The sequence below is a fragment of the Labrus bergylta genome, chromosome 23 (assembly GCF_963930695.1).
Source record: "Labrus bergylta chromosome 23, fLabBer1.1, whole genome shotgun sequence".
Classification (NCBI taxonomy): Eukaryota; Metazoa; Chordata; class Actinopteri; order Labriformes; family Labridae; genus Labrus; species Labrus bergylta.
In genome coordinates, this window is record NC_089217.1 from 19,440,961 (window position 1) to 19,463,510 (window position 22,550).

Consider the following 22,550-nt stretch of genomic DNA (forward strand, 5'->3'; position numbering starts at 1 on the left):
AACAGTTTAAATGTCTGTTTCCTAATTAAAAACAATGAATAAAGAACCGAAAAATATTCATTATCTTTTTAACTATTGGATGTCCATCCTTCAAAAGGTTCCGCCCAGCATTTCCTGTGAGTGGATGACGTCAGCGGAAGTTCAAAGCTGCTGTGTAATGGTTCTGTCGGCTCGCTGAAGGAGGTCGTTGTTTTTTTTGTCAGAAACAGTTCAATCTAAGTTTAAATATGCCCGATTATTTAGGAGACGACCAGAGGAAGACTAAAGAAGAGGAAAAAGATGACTTACCCATCAGAGGTAACCGCTATGTTGAAAAGACATTTTATTAAAAACATCTTCACTAAAAGAGGACGGAGGTGTTAGCATTGTAGCTAACGTTAGCGCTAACCATTAAACCAACTACGACTTCTAACAATGCATTTAAATCTTTTTAAGTTTAATACATATAACAATTAAATGTTCGCAATAAGGGCATTATAATTAAAATAAGTAACCATGAAGAAATAAACTGCATGTCTGAGTTGAACAACAATGCTAGCGGCCCTCTATCTGAGTCATAATGCTAACATGTTGTTTTCATGTTTCCAGCTCTGGATGAAGGAGACATCGCTCTGCTCAAAACCTATGTAAGTATGAAGCTTTTTATAGCTTTTACTGTTTAATATGTCTCCTGTTGGGTTGTTTTAATGTGATGCTTGTCTCTTCATAAGGGTCAAAGCACTTACTCCAGACAGATCAAACAAGTAGAAGATGATATTCAGCAGCTGCTCAAAAAGATCAACGAGCTGACAGGTGAGTGAACACACGGAGCAGGTTGTGTGTCTGCCACGCAGCACAATATTTAATGTGTTTTTCTAAAAGATGCTCATGGGCAGTATGAAGTAGCTCAGTCTGTAGGGATCAGGGAGGAAGTCCTGGTGCAGACAAAAGTATGGAAGTTGGTCTGGTAGCAGGAGAGGTCACTTCCTGTGTACTAGCGGGGTGCCCTTCACCAGCTCTCTCCCTGTGGGCAGCCGGCCGCTCACGCTGTCGTCTCTCCATTAATGCTTGTCCACAGGTCCTCTTTGTGTGTGTGTGTGTGTAGCTCATCTCTCAATAGCAGAGTGTAAACTATATATTATTATCGTTGGTTCAGTAACACTGTAGACTGTGTGCTGGGATGATCTGGTATTGTGACATTCTTAAAGTAACCCTTCAGATGTAACTAATGGATGCTTTGCTTGTATTTGAAGCTTGTGTTTCTTGGTGTTCACAGGCATTAAGGAGTCAGACACAGGCCTGGCTCCTCCAGCTCTGTGGGATCTGGCTGCTGACAAACAGACTCTGCAGAGTGAACAGCCACTGCAGGTAGCAAGGTAAAGCAGCCTTTGATCTGAATTTATTTAGAATACGACATGGATGAAGTGGCCATACCTCCTTTACATATTCTGCTTTTCCTGCTGACTATCATGAGATATTACCTGTAAGGAATGTAATACATTTGCACCAAAATAGGCCTCATTGACCTATTTTCCCAGGTGCCCTGACAAGTGAAGTACTTTCCTGTTCAGTATCAAAGACAACACATTTCTTTGTATAAAAACGTTTCTCTAGTGTATCCACTCTGCAGTCTCTAATGTTTGCGTTTCTGTGCATTTCTCAAACAGATGCACAAAAATAATAAACGCAGACTCCGAGGACCCCAAATACATCATCAATGTCAAACAGTTTGCCAAGTTCGTGGTGGACCTGAGCGACCAGGTGGCCCCGACTGACATCGAGGAGGGCATGAGAGTCGGGTGAGGAAGACGTGTTATGATGAGTTTGAAAAGCCACATCAAATATGTAGTGAAACAAACCGCTAAATTGAATGTCTCCTCTTTTTGTCCAGTGTTGACAGGAACAAGTATCAGATCCACATTCCCCTTCCTCCTAAGATCGACCCCACCGTCACCATGATGCAGGTATGAATCCACAAGAGCGTCCCATGAATTCATCTTTCTGCAAATGTGACAGCCGACTTCCACCCATTGGCACATTGTTGGAGAATCTTTGTACAGTAAGAACCGTCTGTTGTGATGTCGTAGGTGGAGGAGAAGCCTGATGTGACCTACAGCGATGTTGGTGGATGTAAGGAGCAGATTGAGAAGCTGAGAGAAGTGGTGGAGACCCCCCTTCTCCATGTGAGTGTCTTTAAATGAACACAAGCCTCATCAACACTTGCTGCTATTTTAATTCTATGTAGTTAACAAGAATAAATCCATTCCTCCATCCTGACCTGATCATTGTTTGTCTTGTTCCTCTCCAGCCTGAGAGGTTTGTCAATCTGGGTATCGAGCCTCCTAAAGGTGTTCTGCTGTTCGGACCACCGGGCACAGGAAAGACCCTGTGTGCCCGCGCCGTGGCCAACAGGACGGACGCCTGCTTCATCAGAGTCATCGGCTCTGAGCTGGTGCAGAAGTATGTGGGAGAGGTGAGAAACACACGGGGCTACATCACAGCAGCTGTTTTAAGCTAACACATTAGCCAAATGTAAACACTCACCGTGGATTCCCGTTTGTGTTTAAAGGGAGCCAGGATGGTGCGTGAACTGTTCGAGATGGCCAGAACCAAGAAGGCTTGTCTGATCTTCTTTGATGAAATTGATGCCATTGGAGGTAAGGCTCACCCACAGTCACATGGTCATACACAGGTGTACATTGGCCTTTTCCACAGGCTTCAACTCTTTACATTAGGGCAATGGAAAGTCATGTCGTGGCTCGGTTGGTAGAGCAGGCGCACACAGGGTCCGGGTGCTGTCTGGTGCATGTCTTCCCTCTCTGTCTACAGACTTCCTGTTTAATAAAGGCCCCAGAATAATCTTTAACAACAAAGAATAAATTTTGGACTTCCACCTGAACAGGTTTATTGTTTTTATTCTGCCAGGTGCTCGTTTTGACGACGGTGCTGGTGGAGACAATGAAGTCCAGAGGACCATGCTGGAGCTCATCAACCAGCTGGACGGCTTCGACCCCCGAGGAAACATCAAAGTTCTCATGGCCACCAACAGACCGGACACGCTGGACCCGGCTCTGATGAGACCCGGACGTCTGGACAGAAAGATCGAGTTCAGCCTGCCAGACCTGGAGGTGAGTTTACAAGTTCTGCAGACAATGTTCTCAGAATTCATCAATAATACAAAAAAATATCTCTTTTTCTCCTTGTTTAGTATTTCTAGTTCTTTTCTGTGTAGTCCTTATAGCGTAACAAGTCCTTTTTGTAGTTCCTTAGCTGTTTGTTTTGTGTTTCAGGGTCGTACTCACATCTTTAAAATCCACGCTCGCTCTATGAGTGTGGAGAGAGACATTCGCTTTGAGCTGCTGGCTCGACTCTGCCCCAACAGCACCGGTAAGACTGAGACAGAAGCAGCACATCGTCTCGACGCTCACATCATATTCACTCCCGTCTGCTCATTTCATTGATGAGTCACTTTTAAGCTCACTTTGACATTAGTATACAATTCTGAAAGCTGCATTTTAAGACAACACAAGCATCATAAATCTGACTCCTAATGACTCTGATGTGGTTAGAATTTTAACTTCTATTATATGTCGGTGGTGTAGTTTTGATGTGTGGCCACAAGGGGGCACTGTAACATTTTGACCCTGTCAAATTCCTAAATTCCAGTTAATTGTTAATTTAATACAAAGCTATAAATACAGAGAACTTTTTTAGAAAGGATCGTATGAAGTTGATGTATTTGAGAGGAGAGACGTAATTCAGGAAACTTTTTTTTTTTTTTTACATGACAAGGTTATTTCAGCTCTCGGTAAAGACGTAAAGCATCTCTAGAAATGTCATAGCTAATCTTGTTTGAAGAGGGACACCATCTCCTGTCAGTTTTGAAAAGCGTTGTGTCAGCAGTATTTGATATGTGTGTGCTTCCTCTCCAGGCGCTGAGATCCGCAGCGTGTGCACAGAGGCCGGCATGTTCGCCATCAGAGCCCGCAGGAAGATCGCCACAGAGAAAGACTTCCTGGAAGCCGTCAACAAGGTCATCAAGTCCTACGCCAAGTTCAGCGCCACCCCGAGATACATGACCTACAACTAAAGAGTGTGTGAGAGAGAAAATCCTGTTTGGCTTTTTTTTTGCTGTCAAACTGAGTAAAAAAAACATTGTCTGTATGTTGTCATTCTTGTTCACATAAAAATAAAGTTTATTCCAGATTTCAGTCTCAGTGATTTGTAAAATAACCACATGGTCACTTTTTTAAAGGCAGCCTGTGTCAGAGTAACAGCACAACTTTCTCACACAGTAATAAAACACTTTTTTTTTTTAAACAACGTACACCTGCAGCATGTATAATACTACATTAGTTTTTCACCCATACAGCAGTGAAACTATACTGTAACAACATTGATAGTGCTCTTGATGGTTTAAATACACATCTGACACCAAAATACAGCAGAACATCTACTCTATCAGTAACCTTAAACATTTCTTAACAGCTTGAAAATGAGATGGTCAGTTTAGATGAACTACACTCTTACAGAAATCATCCTCAGACACAGCTGCCACTATTCTTTATTGCTTGCTAACACACTTCTCCTTAAAAAGAGCGGGGAAAAGTTTCTACCTCATAACCTCGAGGTTCTGTATGCAGGCTAAAGTCCTAGTGGCAGCAGACGTGGGTTTGAATCCGACCTTGACCCTTTGCTGCATGTCATCCCCCCCACTCTCTCCTCTAAACATGTCCTGTGTATCTTCAGCTGTCCTATACAGTACAGGAAAACACTTAAAGTACATAGCTTAATCTCAGAGGATGCAGAGGAATAAAGGCCTTCGCACACCAAGTCTGTTAATGTCAGATGTGTTTTTCAGATCTGAGATCCGATAAGAAACATGACGCACACTGGGCCAGGGTTCATTTTGTCTTGTTCTCGTCACAGGGAAGACGATTTTGTGATTCTTTAACTAAATTAAAAAATAAAATTTAAAAAAACAGTGTTCGTCCACTCCTGAACAAAAGAGCGGGGATAGTTTCACCTGTTGATGAGCTTCCAGGTGTGATGTCAGTGGTCCAGTTTCATACGCTGCTCTATACTGGAACCACACATTGAAAAGAACACCAATTTCCACAGACACACACAGGGAAGGATGTGTATTCAGATTCATAGTCAGTATGCAAACACGATTGACATGAGATCCTTTTTCTTTTTTTAACGTGCGTAAATTTGGGGCGAAAAAAAACCCAGACTTGGTGTGCTGTGGCCGTAAGGCTGTGGGAATGTCAGCTGGAAACTCAATAGTGAATTTCTGATCGGCCAGGAGCCTCTATGAACGTTACAAACACTGCTCTATTCAATATGAATGATCGCTCACTTCATCTCTACTGCGCTGGTAGAGCTCATTAAACACAACAGCTGAACAGGAGACCTCTGAAATCCAACCCTCCACACGTTAGGGTTCTGTGGCTGCTGTAGTGTCATTGGTTGGAGCAGCTGATGGGCGGGGCTTAGAGTGAAGACATCGCAGCACGGCATCGTGGACGGTGGGGAACACCATCTCTGGAGTCATGACCTCGCTGAAAAACTGCAAGCTGTCCAGGTCAGACATGAGACTTCCTTTGGGATAAAAACAGACGATATAACATCAGATCTGTGTTCTCGTTCTAACTCTGTGTACTCACTGTTTACATAAATCTATGATGATCAAACTAAACTGATAATGTCAGTTTGATTCCACTTTTAATATCGGGCCTAAAAAAAAAGAAACAGACATCACCACTGCTGCATCTTAAGTTCTACATGATGGAAGTCAATCAAACTTGTGTTTCAATGTTTAAACAGATTCACTGCTCGGGCGCTCTTTCTTGTGCAGCTCCGTCACTCTGACATCTCTCCATTAGTGCATGTCCATAGGATCCTGTGTGTAGCATGTGTCAACAACAGAGTAAAAGTAATCTCCCCTCCCTTTTCCAAGAGTTCGTGTTTGTTTAGAAACACCCGTAATGTTCCTCGAGATAAAACAGATCATTCAGGTTTGGCTGCATTTTAAAAAGAGGAAAGTGAATGTTGATAAGGAGCGACTGTGTTTGAATAACTGACAGTAAGATGAAGACTTACTGCTGCAGCCGGCTATAACCACTTTAACATCCACAGCAGCGTATTCCCTGATCACCTGCAGAGACAGACACAGAGTCAGTTTCTCATGGACACTTGTTGAGCATGATGTAGCATCAAGAGACACGATGGGACAAACCTGTTTGATGGCTTTGGCCCCCACAGAGTCGATGAAGTTGGCAGACGTCCAGTCCAGGACGATGGAGTGGACGGCGCAGAGAGGTTCGAGGAAGATGTGTTCCGACTCGCTGTGTTGGTCCCCGAGCTGGCCGTTCCTCTGCTCGTCCTCGTCCAGGTGGTTTTGGGACAGTACCTCATGAGTCACAGCTGGCTCCTTATACTGAAACCAAAGAAACATATAACAAAGAATTACAACAAAGCTAACAGTATTTCAAGTCGTTGTCCTCCTCCCGAGTTGTTCTTATAAATCAGAGCCAATCGAGTAAACATCTTCTCTTCATCTTAGTATGAAGGTTTGTGTTTTCAGACACAGCCATAACAGTATGACACACTCTGCTACCATTTAATCAGTTATGAAAACAAGTTTTTCCATCCCTCCGTGGAGTCACACAAAGCTCCTTGTGACATGCTGCATATTTACACCGTCAACAAAGCCGACGGAAAACATTGTGTTCTAACTGAAGACAGGGCGAGGGGACAGGAGACGACGACTCACCTTAGCATAAATCTTCAGAGGAGAGTTTTGGTTACCGTTTTCCTTCTCGCGCCGTTTCATTTGGGCTTTATGAGCAGCTTGTAATCGCTCGGGGTTTACTCCGGTCTGTAAAAAAACATCAGCAGCAAAACATGTCAGAGAAACATTGTGGAGTAAAGCTGCTAAAAAGTTAGTTATACTTTCTTTTGTTCTTCGCTTTTATTCTCTAAATGTCAGAGAAAAGCTGATTCCAGTATCTTTGTTTTGTTGTTCCAGATTTTAAATAGCTTAAGAGAAACTTGTCATTAAGAATCAAATCAGATCATTGATATTATAAACAAAGAATCAGAGGAAATCCTCTTTCCATCACTCTCTGTTCACATCACAAAGCTGTTCAAACATCTAATTTGTGACCCTGCGTTACAGTAATTATGGCTTTCATAGAGAAAACAATGTTTGCGCACACACACACAAGGTGGGATTACCTTCTCTTTGAGAGAGTTCACATAAAGGTCGCTGTTGGCAAAGTAGATAGAAGAGTTGGAGTTGAAAATCTTAATCCCCTCAAATTCAGCCGCCTGGGAACAAGAACAAGAATCAGAGACATTTAGAGCTGACGCACAGAGAGACCCTGAGAGACTTTAAAGGAAGAATATGTGATTTTTAACACTTCAATGTAGAAATGAAGTATATCCTCTGAAAATAACTCGTGAGTCATGACTGTCTACAATGAGTGTAACACCCGAGTCCCACTGTCTGTGATGTTTTCAGAGTCCTATCTTCACTTTGTTTACATCGCCCGGACGGCCGGCTGACTCCTCCCCTCATGTATAAAAGTAGTTTAATTGAGGGACTAGAGAAAAGAAGAATAACATACTGTACTCACTGCTTAACTGTGTTTCTAGATCACGCTCATTTCAGGTAAATTTACATGCAGTGTGAAGATACGAGCAGAATAAAGATCACTAGCATTAGCATGCTAACACAACAATGCAGCGCGAGTTGTTTTGGTTTCATGCTGGTGCTCAAGGGCGACATCTGCTGGATCAAAAAATCGAATTCTTCTTTTAAAGCTGTGTTGTGAAATGCAGTAGGATATTCTCTGGAGAATTCAGCACGAGCCAATAGGAGGGGGGGGGGGGGTGACAGTGAGTTGACTGTCTGCCCACGACTGCTACGATCTTTTATCTTTATAAGCGTAGATATTCTCATTAGAGCGTCGTGTTGAATCAGTGTTGAATTATAACACCGATATGCATGATGCTAGCTCATGCTATGGAGCTCGTACTGGAAGTACGTCGTTTAACCCGTATTTTAGCATGATGCTTACAGCATACTAACGGCCGGGTTAGTATGCTGTATGCAGCATGTATGTATGCATGTATGTATGTATGTAGTATGTGGTTTTGGACACAGCTGAAGTCTCGGGTTAGACGTTTGTGTTTTCACCTCTTCATATTCGTCCACGTCACAGTACAGGCCTGAATTGGGAACAAGTCCCAGGACGCCGCTTTTAGGGCTGAAACACAACAAGAAAGCCCTCAGTTAAAATCATTAAAAAGGAATTAATTTCTTAGCATGAGTAAATCTGCTGCCTGTTATCATGATTGTTATAATTCACCTCTGTGTTCTGTAGATGACTGTCAGTATGGCGAATGTGAGGGCCACCAGGAGTCCGTAGTCCAGGCCCAACAGCACAGACGCGACGAAGGCTACCAGCCAGATGGCCTGAGAGAGAAGAAGAGAAGTACCAGGCATGAAGTATAGCAAAAGCTAATTCGTCTTTTGCTCTTTTCAGGACAAAGTCACAAGCATGCCATATAAGGCTTCTAATCATTAGTGTGTACATGTCTGTGGAGGTTCTCAGTCATCCAGGTCAATTTGAAAATGATCCAAAGGCAGCTGGACTGGTTAAAGATCTTAAGGCCGCGACACATCAAGCAGACGGCAAACAACTAGTGGCAACGAAGTCTCGGACAAAAAGTTGCACTTGAACACACCGCAAAGACTACAGCCGAAAGCCAACCACCACGTACATTCTGCACAAGAGGAAATAACTCTCCATGCCAGCAGGGGGCGGTAGTCTGTTGTTATGATACTAGAAGACCATTTACACACCGCTGTCGGTCACCACTCGTATTATAGGTAGCCTTCTAATGGAGAATAATGTCTGATAAAAAGCTGAAAATGTCGCTGGCGTTGTCAGTTCTTGGTCTTTTAGTGGAAAAAGAAAAAAAGAGGCGGAAGAGAGCTGGAGAGAAATGAAACCTCCAAACAGCCAATCACAGAGATTCCACTTCGACCAAAAAGAGGCAGACAGACCTGTTTAGACAGACAGACGGGTAACGATGGAGCCGGACACACCCCAAAAACTAGGGCGACAACCGCTCACCGACGGTCCAGTTAGGAACAACGATCTCCTTGGTGTGTCAGGGCCTTAAGCCTGTCGTCAGGTTGACTGAAAGTTAGGCTGAGACAGGATTTCCAGCATGGCGGCGGCTGTTAGGCCAACTTCTTAGATGCATTTAAAGTAGTCTTAGACAAAGGTTTTAACAGTACTGCACAATCCCATCTATGAAGGAGATATACTTGACAGACTGACCAGTTCGATCTTGCTGGTCCTCCACAGAGCAGGAATGTCTCTGAACTGTTTGAACATCCCCAACAGGTTCACCATGATGATGGCGGCCAGCGCAGTCTGAAAAAACAGAGCAGCAGATCAGTCAACACCACAACAAACCAACAAAGATACACGTCAGAAAACATTCTTTGCAGGCTGCATCGTTGTTTCACCGACCTGAGGGAGCGGCTGGAAGACAAAACCGATGGCCACCACCACCAGCAGCACCACCATCGACGCCAGCAGCCCTGCAATCTGAACACACACGGCCATATCAGCGTCACGCCATCTGTAATTCGTATTATGGATTTACAACACCAATTAAACCGAGTGAGATAGTATAAGCGCTCCTGTGTGTGTGTGTGTGTGTGTGTGTGTGTGTGTGTGTGTGTGTGTGTGTGTGTGTGTGTGTGTGTGTGTGTGTGTGTGTGTGTGTGTGTGTGTGTGTGTGTGTGTGTATTACCTGAGTTTTTCCACCTGTGCTCTCCTGCACCAGGCTCCTCGACATGGAGCAGGTGATGGCGAAGGTTTGGAAAAAAGAGCTGACAAAGTTACACAGACCAAGAGCAATCAGCTCCTGAAAAAAAACATAAAAGTTTGGTTTCAGAAAAACAAAAAATTAAACATGGAGGAACGTGAAGCAGCTCAGATGAGACCAAGTTTTAAAACATTTTAGGAAATAATAATCTTACAAATTGATTCTGTGAGAACAGTTGAGGGCCAGTGTGTAGGAGCCCATGTTTGTTTATTTGTAATTATTTGTTTGTGTGCGCCCTCCACAGGTAGAGAAGCAGGTCTATAAGTCCTGTCAACTCTCACTGGATCTATTTTGGATCACGTCTGCATGTTTGATGAACTGTTCCCGCTCTTTCCCACGTGGTCAATACAAGAGGAGAGGTTACAGGACAAACCAGATTTTTGAGTTTTTGCCACTTCAGGACCGATAGTTATTAGTTTGTGGCTGAAAGGTGGCAGATGTTTACAGAGCGAGCTGCACTGAACAATGTCAATCATTACATCTAGAGTATGAACTGACAATAAACAGAGACTTACTCTACACAAACTGTCCAGTGTTAGATGGTTTTTTTCTTCTCTACCCATCTCACCAAAACTCCTCTAATTAAACTCTCCATATAAAGCAGGTGTAGGTCGTACTTTTAACAACATCAAAGTCAACCACACATAAACCTGCTCTTTTTCCACCCTTATTCAGACCAAACACCGTTCTTCATCTTCATCAGGGATTCCCAGAGCGGGGCCCGTGGTACCTTTGGGGAGCCCAAGGTTATTACGGGAGGCAGGGGCGATTTAGAGTCTTTTGAGGCCCTTGGCAAAAATGTATTGGGGGCCCCCTCCAACCACCATTATGTCTGCCAGTGTCCCGGCGCTCTGTCACTTTCTTTTTCACTCCCAGACGGATCCTTCCTGGTCATTTTCCTTCTGTTAATTTTCATTGACGAACTTTGGTTTTCACAGGAATAATGCGTGAGATGATAAGCAGCTGAATGAATGCTGTAAGATGGGGCCCCGTTATGGAGGTTTCCTACTGTCATTGCACAATTTGCACATTTTGAGCTACTGATGCAGTTTGAAGTTTGTCAGCCCTCAGGGGCCCCTTGCTGGCCTTGGGCACCAAGCAGTTTCCTGGCTGTCCTGTTGACAAGCGGCCCCTCTGACGGGAGGGAGCAGCAAGGATAAATAAGAACAACGCCAGCAAAGCACGGCAGATTTAGTGAGGCTGACAATGAAATCTGTAATCTACACCAAACGTTACAAATACTTAAAAATATGATGAGTCATGTCTCGCCCTTGGCTTCACCTGCACGCAACGTGGTTAACATGAAGAGCCACACTCACTTTCTTTTGTAACATCCAACCTGTGTGAGAGGTTTTTCTGCAGTCGCCTCAATCACCAACCACAACACTATAACAATCGCACACTTGATCATTTAAATTATTGCAGGACTGGAAGTGAAAATCTGAAAGGAAGGTTTTCATCAACACAACCACGGTTGTCCTCCTTCATGCACGGCCTGCTCCGACCTCCACAAGGAAGTGTGGACAACAAGAACACGAGGAATACAAAGGAGAAATCGTTCCTTATCACCCCCTATCCCATTTTTCTTAACAATGAGTACGGTCTTTTACCTGCTCTTTTGTAAAGCGTCTCGGGTGCATGGGTGGAGATATCAGGGGAGGGGAGGGGATTTTTTTTTAACCAGAATCCCACTGTGACATCACAAGAAGAGCAAATTTGTAACGGAGCATTTTTCTATGTGTTGTAAGACTTTTGCAGACCACAAACAAATGACTGGATGGATTTATTTCACATTTTGTGGGTCAGTAGACTCTCAGGTTACACAAATATCAAAAACACCGTAAAGTGGATTTTCATAATATGTCCCCTTTAAGTTAAGTTCTTTATTTACTTAACAATATGTAATCAGAGACCCTGTTTACATGAACTGTGGTAACCTGGTAACTGTAAATTCATGTACACATGCAGCAGGTCAGTGACCCAGGTAACCTTATTTTTGAAGCACAAATGACGAGTGTTTTAGCTTTTAGACTGAACCTTCCATATGTATAATGTAAATTCAAAACAAATATTATATCAAGACACCTCATAAGAGGCTTCAGTTTCTTTCTTTGTAGCACTCTGCTCCACATTTCTTTAATAAAAAAGGATAAATCACTACATGTGTTGATCCCTCCTTTCACCCCTACCTCTCCTGTCTGTGTCTTTCTGAAGTCTTACACGTGCTCATGTTTAGTTTACCTGACAGACCGACAGGATTCAGCTTTCCAAAGCAGTAAAATTTAGTTTTCCCAAGTCTCCTTATCTCATTTACAGCAGATTATGTTTGAGAAATAACACCTCGTTTCAAAGGGGCTAACAGTAACCCAGTTACTTGTGCGTGTAAACAGACTTCTTTGTGCCAGTATCTACAGCTCCTCAGATTTCTATTCTCACCTGGTTGCCGTCGACGCTGTAGCCGTGCTTCAGGGCAAAGATCTTTGCTAGTGAGATGCCCATTGAGAATCCCACGATTGCTACGGCAAAGGAGTCTGTGACCAGATTGGGCAACAGGGAGAAGACTGGGGCAGCGGGAGGAAGGAGCCTGAGAACACATTGGAGAACGCTTGTGATACAAACAGAACAAGCCTAATGTTGTTCCACATTCAGAAAGGTCAAAAAAACGTACCCTGTAGGGATCTTTCCAACCACGTCCACCTTGTAGTCGGCCGATAAGGAAAGTCCAAACGAGACGCCGGTGGACACGATGACCACGACGATCTCTCCAGGAATAGGAATGGGCAGTTTTTTCTTGAAGCGCTCGTTGAGGTCTTTGACCGCATACAGGAATATGAGGCACGAGAGGCCCAGGATGAGAGTGGTGATGTTGGTGCTGGTGATGTCACTGAGTACCTCCTTTAAGCTCTGGAGCAAGAGAAAATATTTCATTACTTTTGTAGTCATTAGTTAGAAGTTAAACTACAAAGATAATATACGACAAACAAAAATCTAGAAAAAGTAGGAAATATCCTTTATCTCCATCTCGTCTTGCAGCTGTTTAACTTTCTAGAATCTATTTTTTTTTTTTTTTTTTTTTTTTAAACGTACATAGATTACAGAAAGAGGCCCACTGAAGCGCGGCGTCTTCACCCCCAGCAGGTACTTTAACTGAGAGACGACAACGTGCACAGCTGCAGCCGTAGTGAAGCCTCGCACCAGGGGCTCCGTGAGGTAGATCGCCACAAACCCAAACCTGAGAAGACCGAGGACAAACTGAGAGAAAGGAAAAAGAAAAAAGAGGAAGAAAGAGAGAAAAGAAGGCGATGACAACGAGCTACACAAGAACAGTTGTTTCAAATGAAATCAAAGTGTGGGTTTAACAACAGTGATCCTGCTGCTTTGGATAAACAGTGTTTGAGAGCGTGAGAAGATTTCAGCTGCCTGCTTCCCTTCACTGGGATGTGTTGGTTGTTTTGAGACCCACCTGTATGATTCCCACCAGCGTTGTGAGCACGACAGCCACTTGAACCCTCCTCGCATCACGAGCCTCCACGTTGAGCACGACGGACGTGTTGGAGCCGTTTACAGGTATGAGAAACATGGAGTCAGGCGCCTCCCTCACCGCAACCCCTCCGATCATCAGACTTATGACTGCAAAGGTGCCTGCAGATCAAAACACATGAACACAGAACAGTCAGACTTTGAGATCACTGAATTATGAAACTGGACTTTCCAGGTTTGGTTCTGTACACTTTAATGGATTCTGCTGTAAATGAAGATCACATAAAGTGGGTCAGTGTATCACTCTGAATGAAAAGGCCATCCTGCCCAACACTTGAACAGCAGCCCAGTTATTCCCTCTCGCTCCCTGCCAGAAGTTAAGAGATCGTTTCCACAGCAACCTTCTTTTACACTGTATTTAATTAAAGTTAAATTAAAGGGTTCACTTGACTGGTTCTTTGGTTTAAAAAGGTTGAGCAGGTTTGGTTCATTTAGTCCAGCGATCAGATTGACTTAAAGGTTAGAGCTGACATCTGAGAAGACTTGGAGCCCTTTCAGACATCAGTCAGCTGAGAGAGACATCAGGGTGGAGGAGAGGTCAGAGACGTTTCACAATCCTGTAGAGTCCAGGAGAGTCGCTGCACTTACTTCCTTTACGTTGTTTTCTTTCTCTCTCTTAAGAATCACTCTAAATAAAAAGGCACAAAATGCTCCCAATTACTTTTTAAAAAACACTTCATAATCTGGCTCGGTGTGAAACTTGATAATCTTTGGACAGTTCATTTGGCTTGAGACAGATACAGTTCTTGGCACAAACACTTGAAATCAAACTGGCTGCCAGTGACTCCCTTAAAGACCTCCAGTAATTCAGACCAGGATAGCCATTAACAAACAGGGATGGGATGAAACACCACAACATGCATATCATTGCAGCACGACAAAAGTTATGGTATATTTCCAAATTAGTGCTTACAAGTTGCTGTCCTGTTTTGAGTTCACCCTGAAGTTACCACAGTAACTGTAAATGATGCACTGATCTGCAGGGGGTTGTAGATCATCAGTTCTGCCTGTTATGAAATTCTCTCCCTTCACATCACGCTGTCCCGACCGTGATGTCTTTGTAGGGCAAGGCAAGTTTATTTATTTTTTTATTTTTTTAAAGTACTTCACACGACATCAAAAGCTTCATGACAGAGGAAGAAAAATAAATATTGAAATAGAACATTTAAAAATCCCTAAAACAAACCATTCACAATCACAGAGGAGAACCATTTGGACATTCCTTGGCATTTTTACTACCTCCTTCATATCCCAGATTTGAACATCTTCACAGGTTGCGTATTTTTACGGTTGTACGCAAAACCTCCAACTATTGGATAATTATAACAACAGTTATCACAGTAAATGCCAAGTGGGTTGGAGTTGTAGTTGTTCTTATGTGCATGAAGGTCTGCTCAGGACAGTGACCAGTTCACACACGAGTGATATGGGTCACATTTAAAAAGCAACATGAGCAGCGGAACTGAGTGTTCAGGCTGGCAGTGTAAACGCAGCCTTAGCTTGTGAACTCTTAGAAACATTATGCAAAGTGTATGATCTGCCTTCAGGGCAGGTTAAAAAAAATATATATTTCACCTTAGACCAATTCATGTCTGGGCCTGTACAGTATCATGCTGTCAAGTGTAACAAGGTGGTGGAATGAACTTCCAAACTCCATGTGATCTGCAGAGTCCCTCTGCACCTTTAAGAAAAAGCTAAAGACCCAGCTCTTTCATGAATACCTACTAACTTAATGATCATGGTCTCCATATTATTGATGATGATGATGATGGTAATGACGATGGTTTTTGTTTGATAACGACAACTTATAAGATGGTTTCTATACTGATTAGAGCGCTCAAGAACTGCCCTCAATGTTGTGCTTTGCCTCTGGTCACTTCCTGTCAGCACCTGTGTGTCCAATCAGACTCAAAGCTGAACGTTTGCTCTTACCGACATTGTTCCCTTTTTTCTAGATCCTTGCTTGTGTTGTACTTACTCTCTGACGTACGTCTCTTTGGATAAAAGCGTCTGCTAAGTGAATTGAAGAATTGTAGAAGGTGTCCAGTGCACTTTGTGTGTGTGCATGTGAGTCATCCTGCCCAGCACTTTGAAAGCCGCCCAGTTATTCGCCTTTGCTCTCTGCCAGGAGTTAAGGGATGACCTTATCAACAGCTATGAGGGAGTGCAATTTTACTTCCTGATTCACTGCTGCTCATGTCAGCTGAGGAAACAGCTGTCACATTTGAGGGGAAATATTTCCTCCCTGTTGTATTTCAAAAACTTTACATCATTTTAATCTCATAAAGTTGATTTAAAATCACTTTAAATAGGAACTGAAGATGAGACTCAGGACAGCATCCCCGTGTGAGATGGGTTGTGATCTTTGTGGCTACTGATGACACAATTAATTTAGATTATTTTCAACACAACAACACAGACAAGAACAAGAACAAGTTTGTTAATGTTTCTCTTTTCTGCAGGCGACGGCGGACTTGCTGTTAAAAACTGAAGCAATAAGACACAAGGATACTGGAAATGTTGCACCATAAGTCAACTTTGCTAAACCACGCCCCCTAAAGCAGCGGCTGATGAATCATATCTTAGCTCCCTGTAACCGGGCATGGCAGGTCTGCTGAGCCTATAGTTTCTCTTCCTGCTGAAGCTGCATGCACTGGGGAAATGATAAGAGAGATAACTCAGCATGTTAGGAATTAGGAGATTTAAGATTCTTGTGCCCTGAATATTAGAGTAAAAGTTCAAATGAAGCAGCGTGCAGAATTTCTCTGGATTAGGTTGAAAGCGGGGCTATCACTCTCTCCATCGAAGAGTCTACTATAGAGGCTTTCCCACTTGCAGAAATCTCTTGAAAAACATTTTGTTTCCAGGAGGGGCTGTTTATGTGAACGCAAACAGCAACATTTTTCACTTGGACTTGTATTTTTTCCAAGTGAGATGATGTGAGAACGCCGCAGGATATTCTCCAGAGAACTCAGATCAAGCCAATAGGAGGGAGAGTGGCACGAGTGGGCGGGGTTTCTCTTAAACTCTTTATTGCTCGCCTCAGTTGTCACTTCATGGTTTCCCACTGCTGTGTTTGTCTTCATATGGTGGGATACATGTTGGAGAGATGTAACCCCAGACACGGTCACTGTTATAGCACACTCCTGTATGCACTACCCAGCTGCCCCCCTGATCCACAGGTATTATTTAACATGATTAGTTGTGTGTAAGAGCTGGTTGTAAATAGCTATTAGTCTCATTCTATTAGCATGACTGTTCTGACTTACACTCTAACAAAAACAAAGCATTTGTGAAAAAGGAAAGTCAGGAAGATTTCAGGGGCAGCCTGTCCCAACATTTTCCAGAGTGCATGTGTGGAATAGTTGTTTAATCAGTTTTTTAAACATTTCAACAAGCAGTGACTTTTGTCCAAAGCAACGTACATTAGAGAGTAAGAACAAAACAAGCAAAGATCTAGAGAGGAGGAAACAACATCAGTAAAGTTAAGTCCATTCGGATGCAGGTGTTGACAGGTAGGAGCTCACCTTGTCAGGTATAAGTAAGGGGGACTTTGTAGAAAGTTTGCAGAAAAGGACATTTTGTGCAAAAAACACAGCCATCACGTAAGAACAAGAACAACCTACTTTAAAGTTTACTGTATCCTTCAGGGGGTTTTCTAACCTCCATTTCGGCTCCAGCCACAGCTTGAAAGACAATATTTATGACCCAACCTCTACAAGAAGCTTCAAGTTTATTTTCTTACCCACTGATATGTGCCTGGATGTGCCAAAAAAGGTGTAGAGCAGGACGGGGTAGAACGAGGAGTACAGACCATAAACCGGAGGTACAGCAGCCAGCATGGCGTAGGCCAGACCTGTTGAGCGGAGGAGAGGAGAGAGATGTAAATAAACAGAAACAGTCTCAGGAGCAAAGAGCGTGCAACACAAACTCAGAGCTGTAGAGATACAAAAACAAAGACAGTGTGAAGCTGAGGAGTCAGCAGCTGGTTTTTCACAGAGTTAACCCCAATTTCATTCAAGCCTGAGTCAAATAAGCCCGTTTCTACTGCGCAGCCTTTGAATACATGACATTATTGGATTCAACAATCAGTAAAGGTGATGTTTTTTAGGCTTACAGATGTGTGACTACGTGGAGTCTGATGATGTTTTTTAGGTTGTGGAGCTCTACTACAGAGATGGAACAGAATGGGATGATTTCCTGACCTTGCGGGAGCTGCACGACTCCTGTGCTGAGACCCGAGACCACGTCTGAAAACAGGTACTGCTTCACCGGGTAGGATGGCAGCCATGTTAAAATGGGCAGGAAACTCACCAGTGCTGCCTTGGCCTTTTCATTTGAACACCTGTGAGAAGAGAAAAAAAGAAGAAGCACTTTTGAAATTTACAACTGAAATAAAAAATTAAAAAAGACAGACAAAACGTGTTCATTGTTGCCACAGAAACGTCAAAGACCGCTGCATAAGGAAGCGTGAGCTGCGACTGGAAGCTGCCGTACTGTTGCTGTTTGTGCTGCTGTGATAAAAAACGTTGTGTAAATTATACTCGGATACATTAGCTCGTCAGTAGACATATTCTCTTTCTCAGGTCGGGTTCACTCTTTCGTCTTAACTACGGTCAACTCTGAGTTCATTTACATCGGATACATTTCATATGGAATGCTGCTATATTTGCTCTTCTGCTTCTTTTGGGCTTTTTACACCTTTATTGTGGAGACAGGACAGTGGACAGAGTCAGAGTGTTGTAAAGAAGCCACAGGTTAGTTTCAAACCCAGGTCACCCTCCTCGAGGACTTAAGCCTCTTTACATTTTTTTTTTAATTTAATTTAATTTAAGCATTTAATTTAAGCGTCTTTGAGTATTTAGAAAAGCGCTATATAAATCTAATTAATTATTATTAATTACGTGCACAGAGATCGTAGTGGTCGTGTGCAGACACTCTGTGCAGCAGTAACAGTATATAAACAATACTCCCCCTCCTATTGGTTCGAGTTGAATTCTCCAGAGAATATCCTGCAGCGTTCTCACATCAGCTCACTCTGACTTGTTGCATAAAAAATACTAAGGGACTAGTAGGAAAAACTCTGGGTGAAGTCCGAGCGAAAAATGTCGCCGTTTGCGTTCACATATACAGCTCAGCTCCTCCGGGTAATCTCAGGAGTTTTTCAGGAGTTTTCTGCAAGTGTGAAAGACCTCATACAGTCCATAAAGCTCATACTAGTCTCAGCACATCTTCAGTGGTGAATAACTTCCTGCCAAAAATGTACAGTGACAAAGAGCAAGATGGGAGTGTTAGGTTTCCCAGGACGGAGACCATAAAAGTGATCAGTCATGTTAGCACAGACAGGGCAATAATTTTTTTTACGGCCTTTTACCGGTTTAATGGCCATAAAACTGAAATTAAAACCAGGAATGTACAGCTCAGTCATCGTTTGTCACCGTGGTAGACAGCAACAGCAGCATTAAAAGTTACTCTTAATATTTACTTTACCTACACTAACAGAGCCTCAAAATATCTCATGATGTCTTCATCTGTTTACACTTTTATACACAGATAATATTATCATATACAATATTTCTACTCACACACAACATGTCACTCGGTCTTTAATAATCACTTTTAAAGGGGTTACCACTGAAGATAAACCTGCATACACATTTCACGATAGCCTCTCGCCCTTTTGCAAAAGTGCCGTAACTAAGCTCCTTGTACGTCTTTGTACATTCATATTGACTCTACGTCGGCGTAATAATGGTGTCCGAGTCTGTGAATTCATATTGTGTTTTGGGGTTGCAGAAGCACGGCACAGTGGGATCTCCTCATAGACACACAGTCAGACATGCACACACACACACACACAGCACTGCGCTCGTCTCGCCCCTGTAGCGCCTCTGTTTCTAACTCTGAAGACAGTACAAAGGGGGGATCACTTCGTCCCCCCCCCATTACAACATTCAGATTGTAAATGGCTTGAAACTGCAGCGTGAAGAGAGCTGCTGATTAAATGTGTAGTCTCTAAATTGCCATATAAAACTCACAGATTGTGCCTTCAAATTGCTCAGATCAGTTTGAATTCACACAGTATAAAGAAAAGCAGAAAACCATCAGATTGAAGAAGCTGGAACCAGCAAAATGTTTGACATTTCAGCTGTGACTGTGATCAATGTCATCGGGAAGAGAAACTGAATAAATGAATAATTAAAGTGCCACTTGGAGGGAAAGGATGGATGACATTTGTAAGTTGTAGAATGATAACTAGCACCCACGTGAACTGTGAAACGAATTGTAATTTTTGCTCAACAGGTGATTTTTGTTATAAATCCATTATCAGAATTGTCGATAAAGATTTGTTATTCAATGACTCAATGAGTCAAATCCAACTTTTTACTACTTAATCTAAAGATTCAAACACTTTTAAAGTCTTTGCACCATGTTTTTGCGCTGCATATAAAATAATATAATGGTAGAAGTTCATCCGGAGGTAAATCATCCTCAGCCTGAACTTACCTGCAGTGTTGTGCGAGCCTCTGTCGGAGGGTTGTGGAGTTTTCTTTGCGATGGAGAAGCTTCGTCCTGATGAAACCTTCATCGTACACCGGACGCTCTATCCTGTACATCAGCTGGGATTCTGCATCCTTCCCAGCTGCAGCGTCTTCTGGCTCCATGACAGAGGCAGGAGAGCTCATGGTAATGAGTCAGCGAGTTAGTCCCTCTGTGCTGTTTAAGTCTCCTGTTCCTTCTTCTCTGTCATTGTCCTGGCTGGTAACTCCCCATTCCTTTTGTCTGTGCTTCCTCTTTCTGCTCAGACACCGAGAGGACAGGTCAGGTATTACTCAAAAAACAACTGGCTCACCTTAAGTTTCCACATTTTAAAATCATAGCACAAGTGGGAGTGATCATAACCAACCAGGCGTCTGTGTTTGTTCATTTTTGTGCTGATAAGGGGGACTTTGGTTGGATTTGTAAGGCGACTCCCTTTGGGTAAATGTTTTATCAGATTTGAATTCTGGACAGTTATGCAAAAAGCATAGGCTAGACTATGGCTGATCTATTAATGGAGATAAAGTCTTCATTTCAAAATCCCACGAGGTAAAAGTATCACTGAGAAGTGTCATAGCGGAGGACAAAGACCTTTTGTGTTTGCTGAACTTTTCTCATTTAAAAGTCATGCAAACATGACGAACTTCTCCATCTATAGAACCAGGAACCAGATCAAATTACTTTATTGATTCTACAATTTCCCAGTTTGGGGTCAGTAAAGTAATTCTCTTCTATTCTATTACAGGAGGTTGAGTGCAGTCCTCCTGAGTTTAATGTTTTTGTTACTTTTGTGTGTGGGCAACGCTGATCCCCATGGGACACCATATGTCTTCATGGCTGATCTTAGCTGTAAAAAAAAAAAAAAAAAGGATGATCCTGGTAGATTATATGCAGCTTGTAAATCATTCAAGGCTCGTAACCCTTTGTCGTTATACAAGTCTTTTAAAACATGCTCCTCCAACGTGGGAAAGAGAAAGGTATATTACCAGTAAGAAGCGAGAAATTGTTGAATATAGGTGAATGATTGTGCCACTTGAGGTCTGAGTGGACATGTCTCATGACAGTACGGCAGGTTGTAAGCAGAAATGAAATTATAGGTCCAAGATGCAATTTGGCTTTTTTCAAAGGGATGTTGGAATACACTAGGTCCTGCAACCTATGAGGTAGCGAAATATTCTCCTCAATTGGTCTCCAGGCGACAGAGGAGCTAGGATTGAACCATGTAGAGAAAGGACGTAACACACAGGACCAAAAGTACACCTTCAAACGTGGCAGGGCCAGCCCTCCCTGTATCTTCTCACGCTGGAGAGTTGTGAATTTCAAACGGGCCCTCTTAGCTTTCCATATCAATTTGGAGACTAATGAGTGAAGCCTTTCCCAATACCCTACTGAGGGAGCAAGAGGGACCATCGACGAGTAAAAGTTAAGACGAGGTAGTACATCCATCTTAACTATTGATATACGAGCTTGGAGTGAGTTCGGGAGATTAGACCAGCGTTCAAAATCTTTCTCTATACGACTGTATATACCTTGAAAATGTTTCATTGCAATGGTGGCTGTAGAGGGAAAGATATCAACGCCAAGATATCTCAAACTCTTAACTATTGGTATATGTGAAGGCAGTGGAGTTTGAGAAGTAACTGAGTTTTCAGCCTAACATTAAACACTAACATTAAACTCTAACATTAAACTCTAACATTAAACTCTAACATTACTCCTGTGTTTTTGTTACTACAGGTTCTCACAAGAAAATAAGAGGTCAATTATGGAGACACAAAAGTAATAAAGATACTATAGTTCAAAAAATATTATCCCTTTCTCTGCCTTTGACCCTGAATTTCTCTTCATCCTTCACTTTCTGTCTGTTGTTGTTGTAACCAGACAGGTATAAGACTAACCGTTATTAAAATGAATGATTCATTTAACCTTTTACAATCATTTTAAAATCATTTATTTAATTGATTTATTATTTATTTATTATTATTACACTGTTTTTCTTCGACTCGTTTGAATCATAACTATTGTGAAATAATGTTTGAACTGATTTAATAATTTTCCAGATTTTATCAACTCTCGTCTCATCTTTACATTAACGTTAGCTAACGCGAGACTAATTAAGCACAACAAATGACTTCGTCCCTGAAATTGTGAATACAATTATATCAGCTGTGTTTGTGGTACAAGTGTTCACCAGTGTTTATTTATCTGCACGGTCCTCAAGGGTATTTGAATTGTGGTTCAGTATTTAAGCTAACTTAAAGATGGTAGCAGAAAGACTCTTACCTGCCTCCAGCTCCTGTGAGGATGCTGCTGCCTGTGAGGAGATTATTAAATTGAGTATCTGGTATCTTGAGTTAAAGTTTAACAAGTAAAACGTCCTTCGTTCGGAGCAGACACTTGCTATATGCGAACAGAGATAGTTTACAATGAAGCGATGGATTACTCCAGAGGGAAATTCCTTTTCCACTTCCGGGATGCAACGATGATCGTTGGTCCGCACGCATGCGCAGTATATTTGCACACATTGTTTAGTGTAAGCTTATACGCAGAGCCTGCAGGCAGCTGCTTGGGGCCCC

The 22,550-nt window shown here is 42.6% G+C and overlaps 2 protein-coding genes across 2 annotated transcripts; one reads left to right on the top strand and one right to left on the bottom strand.

Moving 5' to 3' along the window:
• The first annotated feature begins 138 nt into the window (after positions 1–138).
• On the top strand, positions 139–4,185 carry psmc2 (proteasome 26S subunit, ATPase 2). Its single transcript, XM_020647145.3, has 12 exons — positions 139–297; positions 589–626; positions 711–792; positions 1,256–1,355; positions 1,647–1,778; positions 1,871–1,943; positions 2,067–2,162; positions 2,288–2,452; positions 2,549–2,636; positions 2,905–3,107; positions 3,270–3,366; positions 3,912–4,185. Exons 1-12 carry the CDS (start codon positions 228–230, stop codon positions 4,067–4,069), a joined length of 1,302 nt encoding a protein of 433 aa, XP_020502801.1. The 5' UTR covers positions 139–227; the 3' UTR covers positions 4,070–4,185.
• slc26a5 (solute carrier family 26 member 5) lies at positions 4,152–22,415 on the bottom strand. The gene is made up of 18 exons (XM_020647144.3): positions 22,258–22,415; positions 19,942–20,232; positions 17,640–17,779; positions 17,180–17,290; positions 13,358–13,536; positions 12,982–13,146; positions 12,563–12,798; positions 12,331–12,478; positions 9,820–9,933; positions 9,534–9,611; positions 9,339–9,434; positions 8,358–8,464; positions 8,186–8,255; positions 7,222–7,314; positions 6,758–6,862; positions 6,221–6,421; positions 6,085–6,139; positions 4,152–5,583 (listed from the first exon to the last, which is right to left on the bottom strand). Exons 2-18 carry the CDS (start codon positions 20,118–20,120, stop codon positions 5,420–5,422), a joined length of 2,241 nt encoding a protein of 746 aa, XP_020502800.2. The 5' UTR covers positions 20,121–20,232; positions 22,258–22,415; the 3' UTR covers positions 4,152–5,419.
• Positions 22,416–22,550: the final 135 nt, after the last annotated feature.

What these genes read in the sequence shown, in the direction of transcription:
- psmc2 (XM_020647145.3), top strand. Translation starts at nt 228, where the DNA reads ATGCCCGATTATTTAGGAGACGACCAGAGGAAGACTAAAGAAGAGGAA. An exon ending in AGATGACTTACCCATCAGAG is followed by an intron (nt 298 to 588) that starts GTAACCGCTATG and finishes TCATGTTTCCAG; the next exon opens with CTCTGGATGAAGGAGACATC. An exon ending in TGAAATTGATGCCATTGGAG is followed by an intron (nt 2,637 to 2,904) that starts GTAAGGCTCACC and finishes TTATTCTGCCAG; the next exon opens with GTGCTCGTTTTGACGACGGT.
- slc26a5 (XM_020647144.3), bottom strand. Translation starts at nt 20,120, where the DNA reads ATGAGCTCTCCTGCCTCTGTCATGGAGCCAGAAGACGCTGCAGCTGGG. An exon ending in GTTGGAAAGATCCCTACAGG is followed by an intron (nt 12,479 to 12,562) that starts GTACGTTTTTTT and finishes ATGTGTTCTCAG; the next exon opens with GCTCCTTCCTCCCGCTGCCC. An exon ending in ACAGCGTCGACGGCAACCAG is followed by an intron (nt 9,934 to 12,330) that starts GTGAGAATAGAA and finishes GTTTTTTTTCAG; the next exon opens with GAGCTGATTGCTCTTGGTCT.